This window comes from Corvus hawaiiensis, chromosome Z, assembly GCF_020740725.1.
Source record: "Corvus hawaiiensis isolate bCorHaw1 chromosome Z, bCorHaw1.pri.cur, whole genome shotgun sequence".
NCBI classification, from domain to species: Eukaryota; Metazoa; Chordata; class Aves; order Passeriformes; family Corvidae; genus Corvus; species Corvus hawaiiensis.
In genome coordinates, this window is record NC_063255.1 from 383,243 (window position 1) to 403,728 (window position 20,486).

Genomic DNA, 20,486 nt, shown 5'->3' on the forward strand with positions numbered 1-20,486 from the left:
TGCATATACAAATATGTCCAAGGGTACCTATTAAAGATTTCCCTCGAGTTCAGTGAATTCGTCAAATGCCTTTGCACCTCTCAAGAGGCAAGAGCTTCGAGAAGCAGGGGTATCAGCCCAGGTCCAGATCTGTGTATCTTGAGCTGAAGCTCATGATTCAGATTTCCCCTTCTTTTCTGCTAAGGAAATTCTTTTATTACATGTTTTGTTTCAATAAAGCTTTGGGCTTTTTAAGGCTGGAAGGTGTAGAAGAATATAGCAACTACATATGCACACATACATAATTTTGTGGACAACAGTTTATTACACAGTAAGAAAAAAGAATAAGCTTTTATAGAAATTAGGAAACTGACAACGTATTAGCTAAATATCACACTCCTAGACCATGTCTCAAGCTATAATATGATACAAGTCAACTGCACAGAATAGTTAATGCAGGTACATCCCATTCATTAATAGGTATGGCACTATTTAACACCCTGCAGGAGGAAAACCAGAAATTCAAGCTCGTGTACAGATTACTTCAAGCATGGCTGTCATCCTGGAAATAGCTATATCTATGTACATATATCCACCTTTCAGCATAGAGCAACCTGAAGATCACCAGATCTAGTTAAAGATGCATTAACATCCCCATCTCAAAAGTTTTATGGCAACACCAGCACATCCCTCAGTGCCCATCCAGCATGTTGCCAGGCCACCAGATCACAGCACTCTCCACTGGAGATGGAAACTGGCCTGTCTGCCTCAGTAACATTCACTTATTTTATTTTTATGATGGGGATCTTAATTTAAGCAATACTACTTATCAATATTACCGGTGCAGGAGAGGCTACTACCCCGTCTGAAAACTTCCTTTGATTTTAGTTTCCTCACACCCCAATATTTTTGCATTTTCAAAGCATCAAGACTTTCAAAGACCTAATAAAAGCTCACTTTTCTTGTGAGCTTTTTTTTTTCCTTTTCTTCTTTCACTCCTCTTGCCCATTCACTTTTAGCCCTCAGCATGTCTGTGAGACTGACCATACAATACCCTGCTTGCTATGAGCAGGCACTTGCCCTCATCTTTCCAGTTAGTGTTCTTCCAGAACATGAAAAAACAGGTATCAGATCAGCAAAAATCTTAAGAGTGTTATGTAAAAGAAAAAAAAATCATAAGAAGAACAATCCACCACAGTAGGATTCTGTGACTTTGCTCCCTCTGATAATCTGTAGTTCTCTTAAAAACAAAAGTGATGTCAGTTTGCTGGCTCTTTAGGTTTTGGGTTCCTTGCACAGATCTTAATCCACCTCAGATGCTGCCAGACACTGGACATCTGACCATCAGAGAGGAGAATGCAGTCAGAGCTGCTTATTGGCTACATCCAAGGCACTGGAACATCAGTGACTGATCCTAACACACAATGGCCAAAGAACAGAATAGGAAACTCTGAGCAGTTCAGATTTTTCCCTGTATCAAACAACAAAGAGTAAATGAAAAGAAAAAAAGAAAAAAATCTATTGGTCCAGTTTGGTCTCTTAGGATATGAAAAATTTTCATCACAACCTCATTCCCAGCTTCTGCTCTAGACTCTCCAGGGCCTTGTCCTAAAGTCTCCTAACTCCAGAAGATGGAGAGGCAGTGTGGAGACCCCTCTATTCAAGGATGCCACTCTGGTCTATTCCAAAGACATCCCAGCTATTGCTGTTCAGAGAAGCTGAGGCTGTCAGAGAGGAAGAATTCCAGTTCAACAGTATCATCAGTGGTCTCTACTGGTACATTACTCTTTCCCACAATGTGTGAATAATGCTGTACTTCATGTCTTGAAGCCAATATCCTGGAAGTCCCATTGCAGGAACATGTCTCTGGTTGTGTGATGCTGGCTGAGCAAGCACAGTTTGGATGGTAAACACCTGGACAGGAATTGGGTTGGCAATGACTAGGGATGTAGTATTCAGCTGCCTCTGGACTCAACTCTACTGGATTATGAAAAGGATAACCAGGCATGCAACAGGTCTGGGGACAGTTCTTGGTTTTGAATCCATGGTGAAGGCCTAATTTAGCAATAAGGGGCTTTCCAACATTAACTTCCTTTCTTTCATCCATTGTATCTTCTATTCCTGAATACTCATAGTGCAAGCAAACAGTGAAGATCAAGTGTTCCTATAAAAGAGGAAAGAGGGGGAGAGAAAAAGTCATACTTCCTCTCCAAATAAGCACTACAGGAAACCCTTAGAGAGGCTCCAGTCTCCTGGAGAAGCAGAGTGACCATTTTAGGAGCTGGAGACACACACTGGGCAAGCCTTGTTTCCTGAGGTCCTCTTTTGTTCACTACTTGTTTACTGAACAGTCTGTATTTCCAGAAGCACTTGTGTTACCTCAACTGCCAAAAGCACTGAAGAAGAGATAGCAGGCTGTGTCTGGCACAGATGTTTATGACACAAAGATACAGAGACACTTAGCAGTGCCCCAGTCTGCTGAAGGGAGAACCTTCCAAAAACTGTGTGCCCAGGAGCACAGGCTGATCATACACAACACTTTCATCACCTACTAATGACTTTGTAAGAGGCAGCTCTGCTTCAGGTCAGGTTCTTCCTAAAAGGCATAGGAACACCCTCAGAGCATGCAAGAGGTGATCTGCACAAAAATACCCATCTTGGCCAAGTTCAGCATGGGCCAGGCAAATACAAAGGGCCTTGCACGCCGGTTTCAGGATTGCATATATGCATCAATTCCCTGCCTTTTACTTTTCAGCTGTGAAATTAAAGTCACTGAACTGTGTTATTGTCCATTCTTTCCCTCCAAAGAACTTAGTACACTAACAATACACAGCTGCCTCAACAGAACTGCAAAGCAACATAATTAGTGTCAATTATCTGGGCAAACTTGTAATGACTAGTGGATACTAACCCTTAGTTTTTGCAGTGAACTCAGCCTGGTGTAGAGGCAGTGTTTGGGAAGGTCCTTTGATACTAAATAGCTTCCAGTTTCCTCAGGAGTTCCTTTATTGGCCTCTTTAGGATCTACATCCAAGTCCTGTTGCAAGAAAAAAAAAAGAGAACTTAATTGACGGTATAGAATTTGTAGATCATAAAATAGTACTTCTTTCAGTTTGAGAAGTTGCAGCACTTTAGACCCATTTTATTATACAAGTTGCAGCTTGATATGGGTGGAACAGAAAATTTTCAACTTCAGTGGAGCAAGATCACGAGACAGCAGCAGGAAGCACTTACGAGTGGGAAGTCTGTAATGTGGGCTCTGCAAGCTGTGATTTCAGGGGGCTTCTTTACTATCCGTGTATAGATTATCATGACATTGGAGAACTCGGCTGCAAACCCCAACTGAATCTGAACACCACACTGGAATTCAAGGGACATACTTTCTGGAAGCTCTGTCAATAAATAACACATTGTTACAGTCTAAATATAAACTTAGCATATTCATTTTTCTTTTTCAACCATTTAACAAACAAGAATTAAGTGCTCGGTATCACAAATAAACATCTGCATCTCTGAAAGAGTCTTCCTATATGACGAGTGGTCTTAGAAATGCCATCCTTGACCCTCTGTGCCAACTGTCAAAGAAATTTGAAGATGCACTCCAACAAGTTTAGGTGAAAAAAAAGATAAAAAGGTCCTAAACCCCACTGCCCTTCTTAAAAGAAGCCTAGGAAGCCTGGAACTCATCTCAGTCTTATTTTATTTTTCTTAGTTGTCTACATTGAAAACTTCTTTTCATCATGCACATTTACCATACAGTTCACATGGCTGTTTTAGGTGATGACTTTAGAATGAGATCAACGCCATCTTAAAAATGTCACTGCTAGACACACAGTACTGGGAGACTGTCCCAGAAGGTAGACAACCCAAAAGTCTCTCCTCCACTGTCCGAGTGGTCTTAAATATACTGAATATACATGAATTCTACATGTCACCTTGTTCATTACTATCTCATGTAGGGGTAAATCCCAACACAAAACCTTCCAACTGAACACAGTAATGAAAATGCAGCTATAACCTTGAATTTCTTCCATTTCCATTCAATAGTACATGCTCTCCCTTCTCCCATCATGGCAGTAGGACCATCTAAAAGCAAACTGTACTGTACCATGAGCTTTGGCCCACTGCAGGTTTCGTGCCAGGGACTCTGCAGAAGATGTGCTTTGTTGAACAGGATCAGTTAATGCCCTTTTCTGTGACAAGCTGCTGCGGATCTCCAGGGCTTGCTTGCCTTTGGTAAGGGGACACTTGCCCATATCTAAAAACAAGATGCAGAGAGGTTCTTTCAATATCAATACTGCTGCAATTCCAACTGACTTAAGTATCTCCCTGCAATGTTGTGTGGTTGCTGTGGTTATGCCAGAGCCAGCATATCCATCAAAAGTTGCAGTTTTACAAGTATTCCTTGCTCAGCCCTTCCTTCCCTGAAGGCCAAAGCAGCTCTGCAGAGCCCCGAGGGGTTGCACGTGGCCTGGCCAGCATCCTCCCCTGTTCCTCAGAGCCAGTCCAAGCAGCATCACAGCTCTGGCTGGGTAAGGTCCTAATCAGAGTGACTAATTTCAAGAACGTGAGTAATTCCTTTGGAGGAGATTATTATAAAGAACTGGGGGCAAGGGGGGTATTTTAAGTTTAGATACAAGGGCCCAATATTGGTTATTTAACAGCATCACTAATGACCCACGTGTCAGGACAGAGTACACAGCTTGGCAAGTTTGCAGATGACTGAGACGAATGGCTGATACCCCACAAGACTGTACTGCTCTTTAGAGGGTCCTGGACAAGCTGTGGAACTGGGCAGAGAGGAATGTCATGCAGTCCAGTAACAGGGAACATCAAGTTCTGCTCCCAGGCAGGAATAATCCCTTGCACAGGTTCACAAAGGGCCTGACTCACTGAGACGCAGCTCTACAGGGAAGGACCTTGGGGACCTGGTGGTCATCAAGCTGACCATGAGCGAGCACTGCACTCTTGTGGCAAAGGCACAGCAGGAACCACAGTGCCAGCATGCTGCAGCCTTCTCCACAGGGGCTGTTTCCATGGGACACTTAATGGGAACATTTCTCTGGCACAGTCTGCACAGCTCTCACATACTCCCCGACACTCAGCACCTGGGAATACTCACAGCAGTGCTTGTCACGCTGCCTGACAAGTCAATCTTTCCCTGCACTCTTGAACAGAAGACAAAGCTCTGCAACCTGCAGCTGCCCCAGGCTGCTGAACCCAGGGCAGAGCTGGGCTGATGCACCTACACTACTAGTATGACACCATTCTTCTCTGCTTGGAGCAGATGTTTTCACAGAAGCAGTACACTTCCCTCCACACTTTTCACTTTAGTGCTTCTCCCATCAACTCAAAAATACCATCACTGAAACAGGCAAATTAACACAGTTGCATTGCCCTTTTTACTGCACTCAGAGAACAAATTGTTATCATTGCTATAGCACTCTTAGGCAAGTGGGATTCTGTTAATTGTTTAAATGAACATGCAAACAACTGGACTACCACAAGACAGCTGGCACCACAGGACAGAAGAGCAGTTTTGTAGATGGACAATTCCAAGCTCCATGCAGAAAGATACTCAGAACAAATAAGGTTCACTGAAGAGCAAAGTATAAAATTGAACACTATTAAAGAAGCTCAGCATCAGGAATGTTGTTAATATGCTGCCCGGTAGCACCTGCTATTTGAACAAAATGCAACAAGAGCTTTAAGTAGTGTAACACATACACCATGAGAGGAAGGACATGGAAGCAAAGTTGTTTCTAGTAATGCAGGCTGAGGAGACTGTTAGTGCAGTAAGCTGGAGTTCACCTTCTGCAACCTCATCAAGCAGAACAGTGATCTTCTTGTCTTCTAACAAACGGTCCTTAAGGAACTTCATGAAGATTCCGTTGGCTAACCCCAACTGCTGAATTTCAAAAGCTTCTGCTCCTTGGCACCTGTGAGATCATCAGCATTGGACAAGGAAAAAACACTGAAAAACCTGCATGATTAACAGTAAATTTATGTTGGGAATGAGGGAAAGAAACCCTATAATTTGAAAACCAGGTTGTGTTCAAGGCCAATCTGCTCTTCGTGTTCCCTTGCAAGCAGCTGATGGAACTTTCTCTTACAATGACATCACAGACCAGACCTGTTCATCAAACTGCTCATATGAGGAGCTTACATTTATTACAGACAACTTTAGTAAAGCTCCTGACTTCTTCTATTCAGCAGTTTTTGCGCTTGAAAAGTGACCAAGGTTACTGACCCACAGCACAGTTCTGGAAAAGATCAGCTATACAATCTCAGTCATTTCTGTGGCACAGAAGAACAAAAACTTCCTTACGTTGCATATCCAAAAACAATGTTGGCTGTAACCTTCAGAGCATCCAAGATGAGAATTGTGTCATCATATTCATTTCTGTAATGAATGGAAACACAAGGAAGTAAAATAATAATTTGAGAACTAATAATGGCAACAAATTCAAAATACAAAAAAAGCAAAGTTCAGAACCAGTAATTTTTTTCACTCCTACAAGTCTGAAATGAATCCTGACTGCTAAAAGACAAAAGTCAGCACCATCAACACTCTGCCTGAGGGCAGTGTAAAGACAGAGGCACCATGCATTATCCAGAGAAGGGCACGATGTAGCAACCAGCAGAGTTTGGCTGCAATCTCTGCAAAACACAATTCTGATATCCACCCATTTCAGATTATTTCAAAAATTGCATGATTTTTAAAATCCACCCCCCTTCCCCAACCATGGTGTTGTTAGTACGAGGCTTACGTCAATGGATTTTCTATTTGGACAGCAGATTGTGAAGCTGAATTGGGTCATGGGCATTTCATTGGCAGAGAAGTTTAGAGGCTCCACAGATACTAAAGCACCAGCAATTTTCTGTTATGAAACATTGCTCAGAGACCAACTGCCAGAAGTGCTGACTGAAGAGCTGATTTCAAGTGCAAGTTTAATTGAGCATAGTAGTTTCTCAACATGGAAAGAACACAGTACTTTGTGTAGAAAAATCCCATCAATCAGTTGGTTTTTAACCTCTAAATAAAGACACAACATCCTCAGTACAGAAGCAAAATCCATGGCTCTGAAGAGTTCTAAAATAAGCACTTCATTTGAGCCCTTCTGCTAAGTTAACGTTCCTTTGATCACAGTGATTCTCCTTCCTCCTTGTAATGAAGAAGATAGATAATGATGCCAGGGGAAAGGCTCTCGTTTCTTCTTTAAGATGCCCAATTTCACTTTTATCTGATCAGTCTGTTTATAACTTGTAAAAAACAACAACAAAAAAGAAATAAATATCATTGAAATCAGGAGGCAGGTATGTACCCATGGGGACAAATTCTAACCACCAGGTTCACCTCTCTATCCAAGGCCACAGGCAGAAGTCTGTGGATGAATCCTACTGATGCTAAAAGCACTCAGGTGCAGGCTGTGAATTCTCAGAACCATGAACTTTGCAGTACAGGAAATTCTCAGCCTAAAGACTTCTCGTCAGCAGGAGACCCAGCTTTCTGTTAAGATCCCAAAGAGCTGAGGTCAGCTCTCACCACCTCGGAATGCAGGGGATACCTTTTGCGACACATATCCAGCAGGAACACGTTGAGTCCCGTCTGCTTCTCCTGCATCAGCCGCAGGATATTCTGCACACACAGGCAGTTTGCTGAGCGGTAGGGATTCGGGGCATCAATAGGAACCATGAAACTGTTCCCATAGTTTTCATAGCCATGGCCAGCATAGTATAACAGACCTGAGTTCAAAACACGTGTGACAGTGAGCAGTGCATCAGAGACTTCTGTCCATTTTAGCAGGTCAAAACCATCATGCACAGCTCTGACTGTGGGCCAGGGAGTTCACTGAAGCCCCTCCAAGCCACATCAACATCAACTCCACAATACACAAACACAATAAATTAAAAGAAGCACAAAAATCACACATGCAATAGAATCAGTTAGATATTTGCTCAAATGTACCAAGTTAAATACTCTTAAAATGCTCTAAGTAGTCATGACCTCTAATAGAAACAGTTTGTTATGTATGTGTGTAACTCACAGATAGGAACAAAGAAATGTGCCAACTGTAAAACATCTTCTCCACATGTGCAGTTACAAAGCTCTGAGCAGCAGTAAGTCTGCAGTTCATAGACAGAAAAAAAAATGCTGAAGAGTTTGGTAGGACTCCAGAGCACATCCCCATTACCAAACTACCAACGGCTCATGTTCAGTTGATTGCAGCTGTATCTCCTAGTTACAGACTCATGACTCTTCTGGGTCTACTAAACAAACAAAGTCTTTGATGCTTACCTAGCCAGAAATGATTATCCTGCCATCATGTCCCTCATGTGTCACTACACAACAGTCTACAACATTTTAAGATTTAAAATCTTCAATAAAACATGCAATATTTTTGTAGAACAAAACCAACCCGATCATGGAATAAAATTTTTTCTCAACCCTGAGAAAGGGAACTGCAAGCTAGGGCTTAGATTTTCCTTATATGAATAAAAATGTCCAATATTAAAGTCATATAAATTTGCATGAAGATTAGATGACCTTAGAATCAATAATCTCTACTGCCATAAAATGCAGTTACCAGAGGCTTGTGAGATTTAATTGAATTTTCCTATTGCCTATTCCCAGTGCTGGTTTTCCTTAATGATGCGAATTCCATCTTTTAAAAAGAATTTTTATTTATCTAGTCAAAGCAGTCTATGGGTCAGATCTGCAATTAGTATTTAGTGCTCAGCTGAATAAAAGTCAACAGAAATCTGACAATTTATGCTGTCTGGAGATACAATATTCTTATGTTGTTATTCTTACTAAAATTTGCTGAGAAATTTAAGTCACCTACAGCTCTGGCACATTCAGAGAAAACCCAAAATAAGCCTCACCCTAATACACCAAGATGATCTACTGTTAATTTAGCTTGTGGAGGTGGGCACGCTAAATGTTTTCACCTTTTCATTACACATAGCTACAAGAAATGAAAATATGAGGGCTACCTGAGCCTCAAGAGAGGCAAGCTTCAAGAGAGCTAAATAAGGTATGAAGTGCAACTGCATGACCTTGTGTCAAGGCCCTAAGTTAAAAGGGAAGTCTTAATGTGATTTCCAGAGTTTGGATCTGGACCTAAATCAGGGTTATATTTGAGATTATATGTATCTGAGCATGTATTCTGTAAGTAATGGGACTGACTGACTACATTCCTTTTCTGTCCTTGGCAGATGACTGTGCTATGTGCCAAGTACCTGCAACAGTTAATATGTTGAGCTCAACATCAGAAATAAATCTGCACATACCTGGGGTAAGTGGAGTAAACATGTTTGGAGGGCCTCAACAGAGACTCACACACAACAATTTTAAGTAGGCTCAAGTTCCTCAGAGACGTCAGCATTTAAGTGATATCCGCCTCTCTCCCTCCCTCAGTCCCTCTCATTTAAAAACTAAGCAGCCTAAATATTTTTAGCCTTTCAAACATATGGGTCTATGCTTTTACCCTGTGTGGAATACAATGTTAATTGCAGCCTACATTTAGAACAGCACAGACTAAGACATCAGAGGAGACAATCATCATCACTTTGTTTACTACTCCTGCCCTTAAGGACCAGCATCTGAAATGCCACTTTCCTGGCAGTAAGCCAGAATTACACAACCTAGTAGGCATCAGGTTTATATGTAGCACGGACTAAACAGCAGTAGTCACTATGCCTCTTCTATTTGAAGCTATGCCCACTAGAAAGGCAATAAATCATTACCTATTTGTGCATTGACAGTATCTTTTACAGGCTTTAAGCCATTAATAGCCACCATGAAGAAAGAACAAAATGATGATTTAAACTGAAATAGTTATTGCCAAACACCACTGAAAAACTGTTCTGTTTACCTTTTAAATCAACTAGCTGAAAAAGTACAACTGCAAAAATGTCCACAGTTATAGAGAAAAATTGAGAAGGTGTAAAAACCTTAAAGCTCACCCAAATAGATAAGCCCATCTATTTCCCAGGGAATAGAAAGAGCAAACAGCTCTCAAAAGCCTCATGTTGCTGCCAGACTGAGGCTTCATGTCAGGCAGGTTTTGGCTCAGATATAAATGCCCAAATGTCAGAGCAGCCAGTTCTGCACAGACAGAGCATCAGGTAACACACCCGTAAAAAGTCATACTAAGAAATAAGCTGACCGTGCGTTCCAAAAAGGGATCAAATAATGTTTTCTCAGATGGACTTTTACTACAGGAATTCTGCAATCTGTTAAATAGGGGACCTGGCAAAACTTTTTGCTCTCTGTCCTAAATAATTCCTGGAGTTTTTTTATACAATCTTAGAATTTAGAAAAATGAAAAAATAGTGGCAGTCAGTGGAAAATGTAAGAACTTTTCTTACACTCCAAACCAGGTCATTCTTGGCCTTTTCCATGCAAGACATGAAGGCTTTTGCTCCATGCATCAATTCCATCATGCTCTCCCCGACTTCTGTCTTGTGCTTTGTCCCCCAAAATCAAATCTAGGCAAAGTACTATCAGTACTATCAAAGAAAACAAAAGCCTGCATTGCAGTTTTAGGTGTGGTTAAAGAAAAAAGTTCAAACATTTGGTCTGCTCTAAAAGCAAAGGAACAATAACATTTTAACCAAAGGATATCAGAGGATATGCTGGTGGGTGCCTTTAACTTATTCTTCCCATTCTACATGCATCATATTTAGCCTGAAGTTTGTTTAGGAGAGGCAAATACCAGATGTTTGCTACTTGATACATACAAAACTGACCTACTTCAGAAGGGATTTTACGTGTTCTTACCATAAACTCCTTCATCTAGGAGAAGTAAAAATTCATCCACTGCATTTCGCATCTCAGACTCAGTAAGATCCAGCAAAGAAACAACTTTGAAATCCAGCTGCCTTAGCAAACTGGTCAATTCATAGACATCTACCATTGGAGCCTTGAGCTGGGGATGATTCCAGTAGCTCATGTTTCCTATTAACAGAGCCACCTTGTCTGTGGCTGCCAAAACACACAGAGAAAAAAACATGTCACATTTATATATTCCATGGATTCAACACCTTTAAATTGAAGGTTTTCCAAAGTGAAAAGAGTATCCAATCTCACTTCAGGCACAATATTTTATCTGATTTTACAAGTCATCCCACATCAACAATACAACTCAACTCTCTTTTCAGCCTGAAGACGAAAACTTATCCACATGAGAGGGGAGCACTTACACTCCCCCTAACACTGATGAACCTGGAAGAGGCATAAATTTTTGACGGTGGCCAGCAGCCTTTCCACCTGGTTCAGTATCAACAGGACAACATGCCTGACCACTCAAGTCTACAGTGCAAATTTAAGAATGAGATTAAAAATCCTAGCAACTATTCGTCAGAGCACATGTGCGATCCATCTCTTTATGAGCTTCAGCTCAGCATCAAAGCATCCACATGATGGAACAGGGAGAGCTGAGCTTGCAAGGACAGCATTTCCTCAGCAGACAGGATAGCAATCCTTTCTATCACATCATCCCAATACCACTGCCTCCCAGTGTTCAAAGGAATGGAGTCACACACTGGCCACAGGAATCTGAAGCAGTAAACTGAAACAGATGAGAAGCTGCAGATGCTTCACAGGGTCACTAAAAATACTGGTGCCCTCAGCACAGTTTACTCCTGAAAGGGCAAGCAAGCATTGTAAATGGACTACGCAAACATCGACAGCTTTCCCTCCCTGCAGCTCTCTATTTGCCCCACAGGTCTTGCACTGTGTCAGTAGAAGCAATACCTGGGTGTCAAATACATACAGCCATTCCAGCACAAAACTACTTACCCACAGGTCTGTGACTTGACTCTTCTTGTGGGTCTGCTTGAAACAGAAGAACAGCGTGTCAGTGACTACAGAAAATGAACTGCATACTCCCCACAGCCACAGTCTAGTGGCACTGCTTTGTCTAACACTTTACTAGTTTAATGCAAGAAAAAGCCCTCTTTTTTTTTTTTTTTTTTTGGCAGGGTTTGGGGGTGTTTTGTTGATATTGCTGTTGTTCTTTAGCTGATTTCCTTCACCCTTTCCAGCACACAGCCTGACAGGATGTGAATAGCTAGTTATATAGATTAAGAAAGAATAGATGCTGAATCTCACAAACTGCACATTGGCATTTTCACTGACATCTGAACAGTTCATCCTCTCCAAACGAAATGCAGACATGCAAGGTGAAGGATGCTTAGCAGAGATTACCATCTGGATGTGAAAATTCTTTTATTTTGTACTTCACAGAGGGGTGGCAGAGCCAATGCTGTGTCAAGAAGAACAGTAAGCAGTGTGCCAAAGTGGTACACCTGGATAACATCACACAGTATGACAGAAGCCCTTCAGTGATTGAAACTGAGGCTGGGCAAACATAAACGTATTTGATGTCTAACCCAGGGCACTATCTTTGGGAGTTGAGATTTTGGGAAAACTGTATTAGGGATAATGCCTTCTGGAGCAACATTATGGATCTACACTTCTACAATAAACACCTAACAGGCTTCAAATCACATCGGCTGACTCTAACATGACTGCAAGAAATATGCCATTCAACATATTATGAGTGACAGCCAGACACCTCACATCTTTTTCACCTTAATTATCTGAGAAAGCAGCAATGTGCTAAAACTGAGAGTCCCAAGAAACCACAGACAAGAAAGGTAATTCCCTTTGTATCTGTGTAAGTTCATGTGCAGCCTTGCGTGATTTTATGAACAGCACCCCTATGATTCTCTATATGCTTCCAGTTAAATCTCTTGGAACTAGAAAGCGGTGCTGCTCTTAAGGTGGTATCAGCTCCTATTCAATTCTCAGTTACAGATACATCCAAATACTGTAAAGTTTATACTGTAACCCAGCGAGGCTTCAGTGACTTGTAACTTAAAATGAAGATGCAAAATTAAAGTTTTTCAAAACTTACCACTTACCTGATTCCTGAAGATCACTTAAATCTTCTGTGAAGAAAAACACCAATAAAATCATGGTTTAAACAAGAAGCAGAAACCCCATTTTATTAATAAAAATGTAAGTGCCATGCCATTATTAAACACAGCCGAACACAGAAAACAAACTACTTTTCTAAAATACTTTTGGCTTTGCATTTCTGCAAATCAAACCTTTTGTGTTTATTCCACACAGAGAAGAGAAAATCCTATAGCAATACATTAAGCTGTGCTAGACACAGTATTGCAGTACAGTAGATGTAAAAACAAAGGGGGGAAACAGTTACTACACCTCAATCCCACAGGCATGCAAGAAGGTTGAAGGAACAAGGAACAAGGCATCAGAATCATCCCACTGAAGAACAGATGTTTGAAGGGCTGCTGAAAAAGCAACATCCTGAGCAAAAAATCTGATTTTGGTAAGCTACCTGTATTCAGTAAGATTTCAGACACAGTTTTCAAACATTCTAAGTTACCAGGGGTTTCATCTCTTTATTCTGAGAACACTGGAAAGCAGGGAAAAGAAAACTAACATCTCTGAAGCACCAGTGGTCTCTCGGAGCAGCCACACGCTGTTGTACACAATCCCCTGTGCTGTGAATATTGCAGACTCTGAGATGCTCAGTAGTCAAGGGATGGTACCAACATTAAATGTGACAATACACACACTTCTTCCTCCCCATTGCAACAATGCAAAGGAGAATGGAAATCATCCTAAGAAAGTTGCTAGAAACACTTCTGCAGACATGGAGCTGACACTGGAACTAGCTCTAGCCAGCTCTCTAAGATCACCCAGGTTCCTGAACATCTCCAGATTTTCTTGATAGGATGTTGCCTCCTGAGCCCCACCAAAGAAATCTCCAGATCTTTACATTTATTTGAATACCACAAAAGAAGAAAGTAGCCTGGTTTTTCTCCTGTGTGCTCTAGATCATGGTGTCTAGAAGAACAGAAGAGAGAAGCACGTGCAGAAAGACTGTTGCATTATCCATCATTTTAAACCCAAGCTCTTAACCCACACATGCTTTTCAGCAACACATTCAACAGCCTGTCATCCCCATCACTGATTTTGAAAACTGCTTCACAACTAGAGGTTTACTTTACCTTCTGTGCACTCCACTGCCATAGCTTTCCTTCCTTGTGTTTTAAGGAGGGGGAAAAAATGGAAGACAAGAGCTCTCAGTTATGAGAGTTAGCACACAAAGTGGAAGACAAAGGGCACTGTCAAGCTGCTCTGCAATCTGGCTCACTTTACAGCAGAGTAAATCTGCATTGACCATAACACTGTACAGTAACTATTCCTGAAACTGAGGAGTACTAAACTACTGAGGTAAGGAAATTACACAACAGTATTGCCAAATAGATCTGGAAGCTATACAAACAGATCTGCTCCTCTTCAGTTCACTGCAAATACACATGCACTGAAATGTGTTCTATTCATTCATTCCACTTGAAATGAACAATCTCACCTGTCCCGATTGCTGAAGGACTCCATGTAACAGAGTTCATGTCCCCAGCAAGGGCTAAAGTGGCTTTTAGTTGCCAAAAAGCGTAAATCATCTTGCATCTGCTAACAAGCCACATACACGCTGGCAATGCAAAAAAGGGATAGCACTTCTGTGCTGGTTACCATAAAAACCCAAAGCTGTAAAATTCCATTTGCTGGAAGCAGGCACAGGTGTCTTAACAAATTGATAAACTTAAAATATAGAAGGCATGTGCTTGGCTTAATACTGAAGGCTTCAAAAATAAATTCTAATGATGTGGAAGAAATGGACAAAGGAGCTGACCTCTATGAAACAGAAAAACTCCTTACCTATAATGACTTCTACCTTCTTGCTGTCTTCGTCCTCCTGGTCATTGAATACATGACACCAATATGTTCCTTGATGTTCCACATCCACGTAAGTTACCTATGCAAGCATCATCACAATCATCCCAACAGACCTCCAAAAAATACCTGCCTCAAGTATTTAATCCTTGCATCTAAGCCCACAGGCAAGAAAGAGTAAAAAAACGAAAAGCAGCACTTCAAGTGAGCACTTTGTCAGAAGTTATCAAGGTTCTGGAGAAATTATTTTCTTCAAGGGAACTTTCTCTAGTAAGCTCAAGGTGGTTACACATTAGCTCCCAAGGCTGGCCCACTGCCGTAACTTACTGTGTAGACATTTTTGCTCCCATTTGCCAAAGGAAATCCATTTCTGAACCATTGGTAATGAGGAATTGGGTTTCCAACAGCTCCACATTCTAGTACCAAAGCATCCCCCACTGTCAGGTTTTGTGGCTGAGGCTGAATACAAATGCACAACTTGTTTTGAGGCAAACCCATTAAGCTCCCTTAAAAAAATAAAAAGCAAGTAAAAAGAAAAGGAAGTGTCAGACAACCTAAGCACAGCAACAGGGACCCAAGTGCCTCGAGGAAGCAGGAAGGCACTTTCAGAAGGGGTTTTTGCCACTTACCATGAGCCGTATCCTGAAGCTCACAAACTTCAAGGCGTGCCCACCGACTGAACATGAAAGAAGATTCACTGTTCACTCGGCAGATGTAAAAGCCGGAATCCTTTACACTCACTGGACTCAAAACCAGTTCTGGAGAATTACCGTGGGGAACCTGCATCACAGGTGAACCAAAAATACTTCCATTTCAATTGGTTAATCTAAACCAGGATCAAGCATTATAATATTTATTTCCAAGTCCATAACACCATCCTCAACTCCTTCACTTACTTGAAACTTACTGGTAGGCTGAGAGACAACTGAACTTACAGCTTCCTTTCTGCCCCATTCCACATACACAGCCCCCAGGAGCAATGTGGTGCGAATATAAGGAATCACTGTTTTGTTTAGCACACTCATAGGATCATTATCCAGCATTTCTTAAAATTTTGGTTTTATGAGTATATACAACAATCTTCTCTTATTGTAAGTTAAGTGTCTTTAAAAAAAGGGTAATCCAAAATCATTATGTGTTATTTTCACTATTTAAAAACCCTACATTCTTTACGAACTCTTACCTCTTTTTCCTGCTTGAACCACTGGTAGTGCACAAATGGGTGTCCTGTTGCCCAGCAGCACAGCTTGACAATCTGACCAGAGAGCACTGCTTGAGAGTCTGGCTGTACAATGATCTTTATACCTTTAAGACAGAATTTACACATAGGAAAGTTATGAAAAAATACAAGTCCATAATTTACATTTGCATTTAAATTGCCCTTGGAGCAAAGAACATTTCTGTCATTAAATATACTTGAAAATAGTTTGTTTGCACTATGTATATGCACAGTTCCAATTAGTTATATTACTTAAAGACATTCAAAATTGTCTTCCACTACACAAAATCCATGCTCAAATCAATCAGTACTCGATGGAGCTCATAAAAGATTTAAAGTAGATCATTCAGATATTTTAATTTTAAAGGAAATAATACATCTTATGGTATCACAGATCCCTTTTTAGAAAGATATTTCCAGTTTTAAGCATTTGCTTACTCCCAACAATTTCTTTGAGCTGTTCAGATTAAGATTAGGCCCAGCCTGAGGAAGTCAAAGCAGTCAGAGTTTAAGTCCACCAGAGTGTGTTTTCCTGCTATTCCTTATGGACTCTTATGAGCTGAATCCTTGGTTTCAGCTTTATGCTTCTAACTCCTCCAGAACACAGGGTGGGGGTTTTCTGCAAGGTAAAATTTTCCACTTCAAATCTTAACTGCCAGGAGAGCAACTATGACATGATGCAGTTATTTTCTTAACCTAAACCATTCCAGATCTTGTTACAGCATGATCCCAAAAACAGATCCACTGGTGTAGCCAAGGTCATCAGAAGAAGGGGGGGAAGTCAACGGCAGAACAGAAAGTTTAAAAATCATTATTTGAAGCATTCTTTGCTCTGGATGGTACAACTAGACCAGAACCCATGTAGGCAACAGCCCGAAACAGAGACCACATGGCATTTGGAAATCACATAACCTTGCCTGGCAGGGCAGTGGGCTCTATCAGCTATCTCCACACACAGGATTACTCTGAAAGAGTGGAACACACCAGCAGCTACTCCAAAATAGCTGCAACACTTCAAAATTCCTTGCCTTCTTTACTCCAAAATCACTTCCTTCTACACCTAGCACTGGAGATCACTACCTCAGTTCCTCATTCAACACTTCCTCTGCTGCTTTCCACAGTTAAACTGAGTGTGTTAAGTAGTTTTTGAGCATCACAATCCTCTAACAACCAATACAAACAGCAATTATACTATTTCAATTTAAAGGACAGAAAAATTAAGACTTGCTCTTTCCAAAACTTCTACTTTTTTTAAAAAAAGAAAATTCTCCTGATAAGTATTTTGCACTCCTCAGAAGCATTCTAAACAAGTTCTAAGAAATCTGATCCATAATTTCTTCACAGTTTCATTTCTTTTCCTGTAGTTTATTCAGCACTACACAGTCACTTCCTGTACATATCGTGGAATTTAAAAATCCCAAGATTGTCCTAACAATGGTTCTCAGCCCATGGCTTCTTCTCACACACTGTCCAAAGAACAGGACAGCCATCAGCATGGCAAGGAGCTTGCCGGTCTCATTTCCACTTCCCATTCAGAGAAGCTTTTTTCATTTCCTAGGAGTTTGAATTTCACCCCATCCTGAAGAAGAAGGACCTAAGAGACGGCTCTGGTTTTGTACTACAGCAAGTAGCACATGATCCCCATGGTCTTACTTGTGTATCATCTCCTTGTGCTGCCCCACTTCCTAGACTTTGTGAACAACCACACTGAATCATAGAATATGCTGAGCTGCAAGGGATCCACAGGGATCATCAAGCCCATGTGTTAGCAGAAAAAAATCTAGTTCTAAACTAAGTTTATCTGTCCAGTTAGCAAGCTGGACAAAATCCAGCATGTACCAGAACTGCCCTAACTGGATCCTTCCCCTTCACTTGGGATAAGTTACTGACACCTCCAGACCCAAGTGCCGGCTGCACTACCTGTCTGTCCATCTCAGGTCTATAAGCATCTCCCAGAGGCACAGGCTGACACCAAACCCCAGTCAGCAGATGGAATGGCAACAGCCAGCATATCCATGCAGCCAAGTCCAAGTCTGCAACAATGCTGCATGAAGGCTTGGCTTACTTTTAACCTCAGAATCAGATGAGCCAATTACCTTGGTAATCATCTGGATCCCAACTACCAGAATTCAAGCACTAAAGATGTTTTTAGTTACTGTAGAAAATTAGTTACTTGAGTGTTTCCAGTGTAAAATCCAGAGCTGCAGTGAAAGCACAGCGCAGAACTGACCTGAATGGCTGAGACATCGGAGAGCCTCTGTGTGCTCCAGGGCCTGCAAGGACTCTGCCAGCTCCACCACAGTGCAGCCCCGATCCCCCAGCAGCTTCAGGAGACTCCAGCTGGGACTGCCTTCTGGCTCCAGCACCTGGAGGGAACACTGCTCCAAATCGAGAGGGCTATGGAATAATGCGAGAAAGACATGGCATAGACCTTCTTAATTCCTTTTTCTCAGAAAGGACCTGGGTTAACAATCACTTGTAGATAAATAAAAAGATTTTTAAAAATGGAGATGGGAAACTCCTAGCTGATTTGAACATATTTGCAGCATTTCCTTCAGGAGTTCAGAGGTTATTCAGTGGTACCTCCACAGACAGAAACTGGTATTAGTGAGTTGGATGCTGCAAGAGATGCATATACCTCACAATTTTCAGCAAATGTATTAAGAAATATTCTAATTTTCACTTTTAAAGTTTCAGCAGAAAAAGTAGTACAGCACCTTTCATTTCCATGTGCCTAGTTCAGAAGCCGTAGAGAGTGAGTCAGACTCTCAACTTCAAAGTACAGGAAGACTGATTTTAAAGTTGTTGTTAAAACAACTGACTACTGGAGCCCAGCCTAACCCACCGTCAGTTAACTGCGTCTGAACTTCAGAGTTTCAACTTTGGTGTTGTCTTAACGCATTTTCAATCACAGCGAATTCAATCAACACAAATAAGAAAATGATGACAGCTACCTAAAGGGAATACAAGGTTACATATTCGCACAAAGAAGATTCATCAACGTTTCTTTCATTAAATTACAGTGCCACGCAAACCTGGGGCCGAGATACCTTCAGTATGTGGTGATACCTTCACTTATCAAGTGGACTTTCAGAGTTTTAGGAGATTAGAGAGAGAGATAAACCCCGGCCGCTGGCCCGCGCGGTGCCGCCGCTGCCCGCGCCCCGCCGCTGCCCGCGCTCACCTCAGCCGAACCGTGCCGCGGCTCCCCGCTCGCTGCGCCAGCTCCCGCCAGCCCTTGCCGGGCGCCGCGCGGTCCAGCAGCTCGCTGAGCCTGCGGAGCAGCGGCTCGGCCAGGCGGCTGAGGGGCAGCGGCCCCGCCGCGCCGCGCTCCATCGCTCCCCGCCGGGGCGGTGCCGCCGCCCGGAAGGAAGCGCAGGGCAGCGCAGGGCAGCGCGGGACGGGGCGGCCGGGCGGGATCCGCCTGAGGGGAGCGTGGTCCCCGCGCCCTGAGGGGAGCGCGCCGTGGCGCCCCCTCGGCCGGCCCTGTGGACACCGTGAGGAAACGGACCGGGTGTGGTTGTACCCGTGTTGAAATGGGAGTGTTGTGTATCCGACTGCGAGGGCGAGACCTCCTGCAGCGTCCCCGGCTGACGCTGAGAAGGACGAACGTGGCTTTCGAACCGGGAGCTGGGGCATAAACCAGACGAAGCCTAGACGACACTGAGGGCAGGCGTCTCGCTTTGAGGAGAAACAGCTTTATCCAGCTGCAACCAGAACGGCCATGGACTCTCCTCTTTGACATAACTTCCCCCAGCCTGCTGCCGCTCTCCAGGCGTGCAGCATAAGGGTCAGGCACCTTGCGCCCTTTAGGGAGGATGAGGAGGGGCTGCTCGAGAAGAGCCTCCCCAGGAGATGTTCCCATGAGTGATCGTGATCACTGGAAACGGATAGATGATCTGAGGCGAATTCTCACCTCTCTGGTATTGCAACTTGTTCAAAGTGGACTGAAAGTACGCAAGAATGTAATTTTACTAACATTTTTATTCAATGATCAAGCATTCGGGTTGCTCAGAGAGGTGGTAGATGCCCCATCCCTGGAAGTGTTCAAGGTCAGATTGGACGGGGCTTGGAGCAACTTGGTCTGGTGGAAGGTGTCCCTACTCATGTTGGTGTTGGACTATATGGCCCTTAAAGGTCCCATCCAACCCGAACTATTCTGATTTGAATGTGGCTGCCTCTCATTTCTTTGGGGGTTATTTTGACTTTTAGGCTCTTATATAAAACATAGATATCCTTATTGCTGTTTCTGAGTGAGGGTGGTTGGAGGTGCTATATTTATTGCTAAACACACCAGTTTCCTATCTGTCTAGATAACACTGGGAGCAAGAAGTATTTAGCACAGTAGTATCTTGTAACCAGTTTTAGCTGCACATCCTGCAAAATGCTTAAGAAAAAACTTGGCACAAAAGTTACTTTTCAGCCTCCTCCAGTCCCTTGAGCTCAGGGCAGTTTGTGCAATTCATTCCAGTTCCTCCTGTGTGAGACTTGTTTCCTTGGGTACCAAGA

General features: G+C 42.4%; 1 protein-coding gene across 7 annotated transcripts; it reads right to left on the reverse strand.

The window, feature by feature from the left end:
- Positions 1-281: 281 nt before the first annotated feature.
- MALT1 (MALT1 paracaspase) lies at positions 282-19,328 on the reverse strand. 7 transcript variants are annotated; one of them, XM_048291539.1, is made up of 17 exons: positions 19,162-19,328; positions 18,208-18,374; positions 15,942-16,063; positions 15,388-15,538; positions 15,086-15,264; positions 14,744-14,840; positions 14,032-14,064; positions 12,913-12,939; positions 11,786-11,818; positions 10,766-10,969; positions 7,548-7,725; positions 6,308-6,382; positions 5,707-5,918; positions 4,088-4,237; positions 3,214-3,371; positions 2,891-3,016; positions 282-2,143 (listed from the first exon to the last, which is right to left on the reverse strand). In XM_048291539.1, the coding sequence occupies exons 1-17, from the start codon at positions 19,311-19,313 to the stop codon at positions 1,679-1,681; spliced, it is 2,529 nt and encodes an 842-aa protein (XP_048147496.1). In that variant the 5' UTR covers positions 19,314-19,328; the 3' UTR covers positions 282-1,678. The 7 variants fall into 7 exon arrangements, with proteins under 7 accessions (XP_048147496.1, XP_048147499.1, XP_048147495.1 ...); XM_048291542.1 differs by having other exon boundaries at positions 5,791-5,918; positions 11,786-11,821; XM_048291538.1 differs by having other exon boundaries at positions 11,786-11,821.
- Positions 19,329-20,486: the final 1,158 nt, after the last annotated feature.